This window comes from Giraffa tippelskirchi, chromosome 3, assembly GCF_054371585.1.
Source record: "Giraffa tippelskirchi isolate mGirTip1 chromosome 3, T2T-mGirTip1v1.2.pri, whole genome shotgun sequence".
Lineage (NCBI taxonomy): Eukaryota > Metazoa > Chordata > Mammalia > Artiodactyla > Giraffidae > Giraffa > Giraffa tippelskirchi.
In genome coordinates, this window is record NC_137277.1 from 178277301 (window position 1) to 178289660 (window position 12360).

General features: G+C 39.2%; 1 protein-coding gene and 1 non-coding gene across 6 annotated transcripts in view; both read right to left on the bottom strand.

Moving 5' to 3' along the window:
• KPNA6 (karyopherin subunit alpha 6) overlaps nucleotides 1-12360 on the bottom strand; it is a 59133-nt gene that overhangs the window by 19812 nt on the left and 26961 nt on the right. For all 5 annotated transcript variants that reach the window (XM_081585949.1, XM_081585947.1, XM_081585951.1 and 2 more), the window contains exons 2-3: nucleotides 3015-3148; nucleotides 2075-2167 (exon numbers count right to left, since the gene is read on the bottom strand). In XM_081585949.1, coding sequence (XP_081442075.1) covers nucleotides 2075-2167; nucleotides 3015-3148 — 227 coding nt within the window. The remainder of the gene's footprint in view (nucleotides 1-2074; nucleotides 2168-3014; nucleotides 3149-12360) is intronic.
• On the bottom strand, nucleotides 4919-5066 carry LOC145544041 (small nucleolar RNA SNORA79). Its single transcript, XR_014081265.1, has one exon. It is a non-coding gene; the product is annotated as a small nucleolar RNA SNORA79 (small nucleolar RNA).

Consider the following 12360-nt stretch of genomic DNA (forward strand, 5'->3'; position numbering starts at 1 on the left):
GCTTCCCTGGTGGTCCAGTGGTTGAGAATCTGCCTGTCAATGCAGGAGACATGGGTTCAGTCGCTGCTCTGGGAAGATCCCACATGCTGAGGAGAATTTAAGCCCCTGTGCCACAACTACTGAGCTTGTGCTCCTAGAGCCCATACATACTCTGTAACAAGAGAAGCTACTGCAATGAGAAGCTCTTATACCCCAACCAGAGAGTAGCAGTCACTAGAGAAAAGCCAGCGTATAGCAATGAAGACCCGGCACAGCCAAAAAAAGACTTGAGGGCAAGAGGAAGGCACAATAGCAGGCTCAGATGTTTAATCCATAGCTGCTTCAAGATGGAACATTTAGAAGTGATTCTTAACATCTGAGGCAACTGAAAGCTCCTCTTAAATGTTTCCTCTGGTGTTTTCACCAGAGACAAATACCTGTTGACTCCTAAAGCTGACTGGGTATTAGGTTGATGCAAAAGTGATTGCTGTTTTGCATTGTTGAACTTTGCCACTTGATATTGGAATACATTCTTAAATAAAGAAATGTGGTTATGTTATACATCACTTTAATGCGCATTTATCACTTTGTTTTTTTGCTAATGACTTATTCAGTTCAGTTCAGTCACTTAGTCGTGTCCGACTCCTTGCAACCCCTCGGACCACAGCCCGCCAGGTCTCCCTGTCCATCATCAACTCCCGTTTTACTACTTGTTGTTTACTTTATATTTATTTTAGACTAGAGAAATGATGTTAGACAAAAAGCAAATTTGAGTGATTTTCTTATTTGAGTTCAAAATGGGTCATAAAGTGGTGGAGACAACTTGCAACATCAACAACGCATTTGGCCCAGGAGTACAGTGCGGTGGATTCAAGAAGCTTTGCGGCCTGGTGCTTGCCAGGAGTCCACACCACCAGCCCCTTCTGTCCTTTGCTGCTGCTAATGACAATACGATGACCTACTCAACTATTCGAAAACTATTTTTATGTAATGAATGTGTGCTTCCTTGTTTATAAATGTCCGATTTTTTTTTTTAAAGAAGTTTTGCAAAGGAGATGAGAGCCTTGAAGATGAGAAGCGCAGTGTCCAGCCATTGGAAGCTGACAACACCAATCAAAAGGATCATCGAAGCTGATCCTCTTAAAACTAACTACATGAGAAGTTGCTGAAGAACTCAATGTTGACCATTCTATGGTCATTTGGCATTTCAAGCAAATTAGAAAGGTGAAAAAGCACAACAGATGGGTGCCTCATGAGCTGACTGCAAATCAAAAAAATAGTTGTTTTGAACTGTTGTCTTCTCTTATTCTACGCAACAACAATGAATCATTTCTTGATCAGATTGTGATGTGCGATGAAAAGTGGATTTTCAACTGGTGACCAGCTCAGTGACTAGACCGTGAAGAAGCTTCCAAAGCCACCTTGTACCAAAAAAGGATCATGGTCACTGTTTGGTGGTCTGTTGCCTCTCTGATCAACTGTAACTTTCTGAATCCTGGGGAAACCATGACACTGAAAAGTATGCTCAGCAAATCGATGAGATGCACTGAAAACTCCAATGCCTGGAGCAGGCATCGGTCAACAAAAAGGGCCCAATTCTTCTCCATGACCATGCCTGACCGAACATCGTACAACTAATGCTTCAAAAGTTGAACAAATTGGGCTACGAAGTTTTGCCTGTTCACCTGACTTCTCACCAACCAACTACCACTCTTCAAGCATCTCTTTTTCCAGGGAAAATGCTTCTACAACCAGCAGGAGGCAGAAAACACTTTCTAAGAGTTCGGCAAATCCCGAAGCACAGATTTTTATGCTACAGGAAAAAACAAACTTATTTCTTGTTGGCAAAGACCAGTTGATTGTAATGGTTCCTGTTTTGATTAATAAAGATGTGTTTGAACCTAGTTACAATGATTTAAAATTCACAGTCAGAAACCGCAATTACATTCGCACCAGCCTAATATGAAAGGGCCAATGGAATAAAGAGATTAGCATGGTTGTTGGTAAAGCTACTAGATGATGTGAATGGCTCAATTTCTGTTCTGTAGAAGCAAGTACTTCTCAAGCTTGCCTGAAGCACGTGCAAGGGTCTTACCCCAGTGGTAGAGCTCACATAGGAGTCCATAAGAAGACTATCGAACATGGCGGCTTCTTCATTGATCAGCTCCACGTTTCTTCGTTTAAAAAGCTGAAAGGAAAGAGAAGAAATGGTGTACGGAAACAAGGAAACAAAGAATGACCTAATGTTAAATTACGGCATGACTGTCAAGGAAATGCTAGCATATGAGAAAATGCCAAACTTGATCTACTGATATGGAAAGATATTCAAGGGCTTTATTTTCTATGTTACATCTAATTGTTTATATTTTTGGAGAACATTTTTATAAGCAAATCTTTTAAAATTTCTGTGCCCTTTGTATAAAAGGGCACAGATATACGTATATATAATATATATATACATACACCCTATACACACACACACACACACATACGCCCTTATACACATATATATAAAAGGCTTCAAAGAAGAAAAATAAGGGTGGGTAAAAGCAGGTTAGCATCCAGACCTGGGCAAGGAACCAATTTGGTGGTGATGTGTGGCAGAGTACAGATGATGAAGCATTAATACAGTCTCACTATTAATTACAGTTCTAGAGAGACTTACAAAGAATGAACTCAGGAAATAGAAGGCAGCCCAGAATGGCTGACAAACTTCTTAAAGGGCCAGGCTTCGGACTGGGCCTTGAAAGCCAGGCCTAACAGTGACTACTAAGTAAAAACAAGGGGTTAGCAATAGAAAGTTATACTGAAGACAATTAAAATGATCCAAGTTGTATGAAATTATGGAAAAGGAATAAGGGACAGCTCTTTCTCAAAGCTTCCAACATTTCTTCACAACAAATGAAACTGGGTGAGTGGCCCACAGAGCAAAGCTACTTTCCCAAGCAGAAAGTGAGAGTGTAAGGTGGAAGGCAACCATGGTGGCTAAGCCACCTCCCTAAAGAGCACATTTGAGAACACTGAGGTTAACACACTTGTTGCTCCCGTTTCTGCTTCCGGAGCTGAATGCCCTCTTCCTCTCTTCTTCGCCTCATTTCCTCAGGGTTTAGGGCATTGTTCTTGTAACTCTTCATTCGATAATTGTCTTTCCCTGGGCTCGCCATGGTCTCTGGAAGAAGGGAAGATACAAACACACTGGCAAAGGCTCTTAAAAGGACAGCATTTTCTGCTCTCTGGCTTCTTTCCCCACCCACCCTCCCCTACTCAGGGGGACTCACAGCTTCCCAGTGAAGCCTGATAATCTCAAAAACTGCCCCTGAGATCTCTATTACCACCCCCACACCAACAACACAGTTTCCTTTCATCATAACAAGTTTATTAAATAAGTGCTGTTATAGCAATTGATACAAGCTTAGTAGTTAAAAGGTGTAGGCCCTGGAGGCAGATTGTACAGATTCAAATACCAGCTCTTCCCTTTTTAAATTTGTTTATTTACTTGGCTGCCCCAGGTCTTAGTTGCAGCATGTGGGACCTAGGTCCCTGATCAGGGATAGAACCGGGGCCCCCTGCCTGGGAGCATTAAGTCTTCAGGCACTGGACCACCAGGGAAGTCCCAGTACTGGCTCTTCTACTTGTTAGCTGTGCAACCTTCAGTAAGTTTCTTTAACCTCTGTGCCTCAGGAGCTCATCTTTTAAAACACAGAGCTGTTAGAAGGATTGCATAGCTTAACACATGTGAAGTACTACTTAGACCGAGAAGGAAATGGCAACCCATTTCAGTATTCTTGCCTGGGAAATCCCATGGACAGAGAAGCCTAGCGGGTTACAGTCAATGGGGCCACAAAAGATTTGGACACAACTTAGTGACTGAACAACAACTACTTAGAACAGCACTAAGCATATGGTAAATGCTCACAAGCTACGATCACTTCCATGACTAGAGAAAAGTTATATGACTTGCTGAATAAATGCAAATATATTTAACCTAGCAAGGTGAAATATAGTGTACCCAATTCAGTGGAATACCATGTATATATATATATATATATATATATTTTTTTTTAAGAAACTCATATGGCCACCCCTCTACTTTTTGAAGAAATTTAAAATTTTATTCTGTAATATTTGCTACATACAAAAAAGATGAAACATGCTAAGTTACCAAGCAAAATAATACAATGAGCATCTGTCAACCTACCACTAAATCCAAGAACTAGATTAATATACCTGAATCTAGTAGTAAGGTCTCCCCCATCCCAGGCTCCTCCATCCCCATTCCAACTCCAGCCAAAAGAAAACTGCTGTTATGAATTGTCATTATCTCTGCTTTCATTTTTATGAATCACATATATGCACACCCCTAAATACTGCACCATACTATGTTCAATCTACTGAGAATTATACCCCCTCCTTTGGATTTCTAAGATTTACCCATGTTTTTGCATGAAGCCTTATTTCATTAATTTTTCCTATGTTATATTATTTCACTGTATAAACACATAATCATTTGCATTTCCCCAATGATTAGTGATGTTAAGCATCTTTTTCATGAACCTGTTGGCTATTCGTATGTCTGCTTTGGAAAAGTGTGTATTCAGATCCTTTGCCCATTTTTACTTGCAATATTTGTGTTTGTTTGCTATTGAGTTGTATGAGTCCCTTATCTTGTTGTTGCTGTGGAGTTTTTCAGTCGTGTCTGACTCTTTGTGACCCCAGGAACTGTAGCACACCAGACTTCCCTGTCCTTCACTATTTCCTGGAGTTTGCTCAAACTCATGTCCATTGGTTCGGTGGTGGCTGATTTGAAGATGGTTGGATGGCATCACCGAGTCCCTTATATATTTTGGATATTAATCCCCTAATAATCTGAGATTTATAGTTAGGAAATATTTTCTCCCATATATTGCCTTTTCATTTTGTTGACCATTTCTTTATTTTTAATTGTTTGACTCTGCAAAAATCAGAAGGCACTAACAGGCAGCCACCCAATTCCCATGATGCCCTGAGTGAAGACATGTCAGCTTAAATATATGACAGGCTAAAATCCCACTACTTAAGTCTCCAAGCAGTGAGAGAAGCAGCCATCAAATGCTGACCTTTTTTGGCAGGGCGGGGGGTGGGTGCTGTGCAGAAGCTTTTAAGTTTTCTAGTTTAAGCTTTCTAGTTTATAGGTACTACTTGTTTATCTCTGCTTTTGCTGTTTGTGCTTTTGGTGTTATATCACCCCCCCCACCCCAAATCACTGCCAAGACTAAGGTCTTTTTTCCTGTGTCTTCTTATAGGAGTTTTAACGGTTTCAGGTGTTACCATCAAGTCTTTAATCTATTCTGAGTTGGCAAATAACAACTTGGACTTCACTTGCCAGGCCTTCTGAAATAGTCTGCAGGACACGCTTTGAGAACTCCTGTTTTAAGGCATGAATTGCTGGGTACAGGCAGGTAAATGTTAAACTTCATCAGATAAGTACCATGTTGCCTTCCAATATGATGCCAATTCATATTAGCTTAGTAATACACAACGAGCTCCCATTGATACACATCCTATTACTCAGCACTACCACTTTTGCCAGTCTACTGAATCTAATGTACTTCACTAGGATAAAGATTTGCATTGCTAACAGGGTTATTAGATTTTATGTTAATTAGCCATGTTTCCCTTTCTGTGAAAAATGTCTGTTTATGGTACATCGAATATTTTTCCATTGAATTACTTGTCCTTTTCTTATTGATTTATAGTTCTTAAGATATTCTAGTTATTAACTATTTGTTGATTATTCATATTACAAATATCTTCTAGGAATTTGTATCTTTTCATTTTTTTTCAATTTTCACTTTATGGAGTTCTTTAACAAGTTCTTAACTATAATGTAAGTTTTGCTTTAATACTTAGCTCCTTCTGTGTGTCTTGTTTAATAAATCCTTTCATGCTCCCAAGGTCAGAAAGATACCTTCTCATGTCTTCTGAAAGTTTTAAAGTTTGCCCTTTACATGCCAGTGTTTCATTTGCCTGAAATTTAATTAACTGTATATAAGCCTTAGGAAGTTAATATACAGTCTGAACATTAATGACGTAGGTACACAAGTTAGGGAAAAAAAAGTAGAAAGGAGAGAGAAATCTTACAGTAGAGAGAATCAACAAAGGCAAAACTTAGATCTTTCAAAAGACTAAAAATAATCAAGTCTCTGGTTAGATCTCTCAAGAACAAAAGAGGACACAAATTTTAGAAATGAAAAAAGAACATAACTACAGATAACTAAAAAGATAAAAAAAGGGAATATGAACAACTTTATGCTAGCTAAAATGTTTGAAAAGACAAACTCCTAGAATAGTATAACTTGCTAAAAGTGACTCAGAATATCTAACTAGCCTTGTAACTATTAAATATACTGAATCAGTACTAGAGAATATTTCCACAAAGAAAATGCCAGGTCTAAATGGTTTTACAAATGAAATTAAAAAAAATTTTTTTTTTTTTTGGCTGCAATATGCAGCTTCTAGGATTTAAGTTCCCTGACCAGGAATCAAATCCAGGCCCTTGGCAATGGGAGCTCAGAGTCCTAACCACTGGACCACCAGGGAATTCTCGAGTTTTACCAAATTTTTGAGTTGTTTCACTCTTACATATACTTCCTTCTGGAAAAAGAACATTCTTCTGATAACAATACCAAAGAAGGATAAAATGAGAGAAGGTCCTATAATTTTCCTGTATCGCTTATGAACAAGGATGTGCATGCTCACTTGCTCAGTCGTGCCTGAAGCTACAAAAATTCCAAATAATACTAGCACAAGATAGGGGAGAGAAAAATTAGGAGTCTGGGATTAACATATATATATACTACCATATATAAGGTATGTAAACAACAAGGAACTACTGTGGAGCACAGGGAACTACACGCAATATCCTGTAAAACCTATAATGTAACCTATAATGGAAAACAATCTGAGGGACTTCCCTGGTGGTGCAATGTCTGGGACTCCGCACTTCCACTGCAGGGGACATGGGCTCAGTTTCTGGCTGGGGAACTAAGATCCCACATGCTACATGGTGCAGCCAAAAAAAAAAAATCTGAGAAAGAATACACACACACATATATATAACTGAATCATTCTTCTGTACACTTGAAACTAATACATTGTAAATTAACTATACTTCAGCAAAAAATAAAATTAAAAAAGGATAATGAAATAACATCATTAATTGTACTTTAAACTTTTTCAGACAAACAAAAGCTGAGAGTCCGTCTCTAGCAGACCTGCACTGTGCACAGTCATGTATGACCCGTATGATTCTTTGCGACCCCATGGACTGTAGCCCACCAGGCTCCTCTGTCCATGAGATTTTTCATTCAGGAAAACGGGAGTGGGTTGCCATTTCCTCCTCCAGGAGATCTTCCTGACCCAGGGATCAAACCTACATCTCCTCTATCTCCTGCACTGCAGGTGGATTCTTTACCCACTTAGTTATCAGGGAAGCTCTAAGACCTGCACTAAAGAAAGTCTAAAGTTCTTCAAGTAGAGGGAAAATAATACCAGAAGGTAACTCAATCAACAGAAAAGGAACCAAAAAGAAATTCTGGATTTGAAAAATATAATAGCTGAAATGAAGAATTCACTAGAAGGGTTCAACAGCAGATCCGAGTAGGCAACAGACAGAAGTAGCAGGCTTGAAGATAGAAAAGTTGAAATTATACAGTCTGAGCAGAAAGGGGAAAATAATGCAGAAAAATGAATAGAGAGCCTAGGGATCCATGAAACTCCAACAATCAAATCAAAAAATAGGCATTATGGGAGTCAAAGAAATGGGATGTAAAGGGGAAAAGAATTTTGTAGAAATAATGGCAAAAAAAAGACATCAATGTACACAGAGAGATACTCAATTTCAAGGAGAAAAATTCAGATCTACATCTAGAAACATAATCAAACTATTGAGAGCCAAATACAAAAGGAAAATCTTGAAAGCAGCAAGGAAGAAGTGACTCATCACATATAAGCGTTTTTCATCAAAAAACCATGAAGTCCAGAAGGCACCGAGATTTTTAAATTTATAGATATTTAAAGTGCTGAAAGAAAAAAACTTTCAAAGAATTCTGTATTTGACAAAACTGTACTTCAAAAACAAGGGAGAAACTAAGATACTCTCAGGTAAAAACTGAGGGAATTTGTTACCACTAGACCTGCTCTATAAGAAATGCTGAAGGCAGTCCTTCAAGTTGAATGAAAGGACATTACACAGTAACTTGAAGCCAGAGAAGGTAACTACATGGGGAAATATAAAAGCCAGTCTTCTAGGATTTTTGGTTTGTAAGGCCACTTTTTATTTTCTACATGATTTAAGAGAAAACAGGACTGCTCTGGTGGTAGAGTGGATGAGGATCCCCCTGCTAATACAGAGGACGTGGGTTTGATCCCTGGTCCAGGAAGATTCCACATGCTGCGGAGCAACTAAACCTGTGAACCACAAATACTGTCTGGGTGCTCCAACTACTGTGTGCCTAGAGCCTGTGCTCCTCAACAAGAGAAGCCCCTGCTCGCCACAAATAAGAGAAGCCTGCGTGCAGCAAGGAAGACTCAGCGCAACTAAAAATAAGGAAATAAATTATTTAAAAAAAGACATGCATAAAATAATAATGAACAAAAGTTTCTGTATGCTATTGAAGTTAAGTTGGTGTCAATTCAAACTACATTGTGATAAATTTGGGATGTTAAATGTAAAGCCCACAATCTTTCTCTCTCTATATATATACACACACACACACATATATACACACACACAAAATAAAAATATACACAAAGGAAATGAGAAGTGAATGAAAATAAGTCACTACAAGAAACCAATTAAACACAAAAGGCAGTAATACAGGAAGAGAGGGACAAAAAGGTATAAGAAAGAAAGAAAAAAGAACAAAATGGCAGAAGTCTTTCCTTATCAATAATTACATTATACTTTCTTTTTTTGGCAGTGCCAAGTGGCTTGCAGGATCTTAGTTCCCTGACCAGGAATCAAATCTGGGCCCCCAGCAGTGGAAATGCAGGGTCCTAACCACTGGACTTATTGCCAAAATTCAGACAGAGTGCCTGATGAACTATGGACAGAGGTTTGTGACATTGTACAGGACACAGGAATCAAGACTATCCCCAAGAAAAAGAAATGCAGAAAAGCAAAATGGCTGTCTGAGGAGGTCTTACAAATAGCTGTGAAAAGAAGAGAAGCGAAAAGCAAAGGAGAAAAGGAAAGATATACCCAATAGAATGCAGAGTTCCAAATAACAAGGAGAGATAAGAAAGCCTTCCTCAGTGATCAGTGCAAAGAAATAGAGGAAAATAATAGAATGGGAAAGACTAGATATCTCTTCAAGAAAATTAGAGATACCAAGGGAACATTTCATGCAAAGATGAGCTCAACAAAGGACAAAAATGGTATGGACCTAACAGAAGCAGAAGATATTAAGAAGAGATGGCAAGAATACACAGGAGAACTATACAAAAAAGATCTTCACGACCCAGATAATCACGATGGTGTGATCACTCACCTAGAGCCAGACATCCTGGAATGTGAAGTCAAGTGGGCCTTAGAAAGCATCACTACGAACAAAGCTAGTGGAAGTGATGGAATTCCAGTTGAGCTATTTCAAATCCTAAAAGATGATGCTGTGAAAGTGCTGCACTCAATATGCCAGCAAACTTGGGAAATGCAGCAGTGGCCACAGGACTGGAAAAGGTCAGTTTTCATTCCAACTCAAAGAAAGGCAATGCCAAAGAATGCTCAAACTATCACATAATTGCACTCATCTCACACGCTAGAAAAGTAATGCTCAAAATTTTCCAAGCCAGGCTTCAGCAATACATGAACTGTGAAATTCCAGATGTTCAACCTGGTTTCAGAAAAGGCAGAGGAACCAGAGATCAAATTGCCAACATCTGCTGGATTATCGAAAAAGCAAGAGAGTTTCAGAAAAACATCTATTTCTCCTTTATTGACTATGCCAAAGCCTTTGACTGTGTGGATCACAACAAACTGTGGAAAATTCTGAAAGAGATGAGAATACCAGACCACCTTACCTGCCTCTCGAGAAACCTGTATGCAGGTCAGGAAGCAACAGTTAGAACTGGACATGGAACAACAGACTGGTTCCAAATAGGAAAAGGAGTACGTCAAGGCTGTATATTGTCACCCTGCTTATTTAACTTATATGCAGAGTACATCATGAGAAACGCTGGGCTGGAGGAAGCGCAAGCTGGAATCAAGACTGCCAGGAGAAATATCAATAACCTCAGATATGCAGATGACACCACCCTTATGGCAGAAAGTGAAGAAGAACTAAAGAGCCTCTTGATGAAAGTGAAAGAGGAGAGTGAAAAAGTTAGCTTAAAGCTCAACATTCAGAAAACAAAGATCATGGCATCTGGTCCCATCACTTCACGGCAAGTAGATGGGGAAACAGTGGCAGATTTTATTTTTCTGGGCTCCAAAATCACTGCAGACGGTGACTGCAGCCATGAAATTAAAAGACACTTGCTCCTTGGAAAAAAAGCTATGACCAACCTAGTCAGCATATTAAAAAACAGAGACATTACTTTGCAAACAAAGGTCTGTCTAATCAAGGTTATGGTTTTTCCAGTGGTCATGTATGGATGTGAGAGTTGGACTATAAAGAAAGCTGAGCACCAAAGAATTGATGCTTTTGAACTGGAGTGTTGGAGAAGACTCTTGAGAGTCCCTTGGACTGCAAGGAGATCCAACCAGTCCATTCTAAAGGAAATCAGTCCTGAATATTCACTGGAAGGGCTGATGCTGAAGCTGAAACTCCAATACTTCGGCCACCTGATGCGAAGAACTGACTCATTGGAAAAGACCTTAATGCTGGGAAAGACTGAAGGTGGGAGAAGGGGATGACGGAGGATTAGATGGTTGGATGGCATCACCGACTCAATGGACATGAGTTTGAGTAAACTCCAGGAGTTGGTGATGGACAGGAAGGCCTGGCGTGCTGCAGTCCATGGGGCCGCAAAGAGTTGGACACGACGGAGAGACTGAACTGAACCACTGGACTGCCAGTGAACTCCCAAGTAATTATATTATACTTACTGGGCCCTGGTGGCTCAGATGGTAAAGAATCTGCCTGCAATGCAGGAGACCCAGGAGATGTGGGTTTGATCCCTGCGTCAGGAAGATCCCCCGGAGAAGGGAATGGCTACCCACTCCAGTATTCCTGCCTGGAGAATTCCATGAACAGAGGAGTTAAATGGATTAAACTCTTTAGTCAAAAGGCAGAGATGGGCAGCGGATTAAAAAACCAACAACCATGATCTACTACATGCCGTCTGCAAAGACTTACTGTATATCTGAAAACGCAAAGAAGTTGAAAGTAATGGGTGAAAAAAGATATTCATGCAATGGTAAGCAAAAGAGAGCTGGAATGGCTATACTAAATATTAGATAAAAATTTTTAAGTAAAAAACTGTTACAACAGTCATAGTAAAGGAAAAAACAGTTCTACAATAACATTTAGAGACTTCAGTACACTACTTTCAATAATGAATAGAGCCTAGACAGAAGATTAATAAGGAAAGAGGACTTTTACATATATAAATCAGTTAGATCTAAAAGACACATAGACCACTCCCACCCAACAAGAGCAAAAAACATCTTGCCAAGTATGAATGCATGGAATATTCTCCAGGATAAACTGTATTAAGGCACAGAGTCTCAAGAGATTCTAAAAGATTGATATTAGACAAATTATCTTCTTTAACCACATGGAATGAAACTAGAAATAAACAGTAAAACAAAACTGGAAAATCCATAAATATGTGGAAACCAAACAACAGACTCTTAAATAAGTTGAAAGACTCACACTTGCTGACTTCATAATTTACTATAAAGTTACAATAATCAAAACAGTGTGATGCTGGTGTAAGGATAAACAAGAGAACAGAATTGAGAGAGAATTCTATAATCAGGAGAAGAGAATTGAGAGTCCAGAAATAAACTCATACATCCATGGCCAGTAAACTGATTTTTAAAAATATTTTTATTTATTTATTTGGCTGTGCTGAGGCATGTGGGATCCAGTTCCCTGACCAGAATCAAACCCAGGCCCCCTGCATTGGGAGCATGGAATCTTAGCCATGGGACCACCAGGGAATTTCCCCAGCCAACTGATTTTTGACAAGGGTATTAAGTCCATTCAATGGAGTAAGAATAGTCTCTTCAACTGGTGCCGGGACAACTACATGTTCAGATACAAAAGAATGGAATCAGATCCTTAGCTTACACCATACACAAAACAAAACTTAAAATGAATCAACAACCTAAATACACAAACTGAAACCATAAAACTTTTACAATAGAACATGGGTAAATTTTTATGATCTTGGATT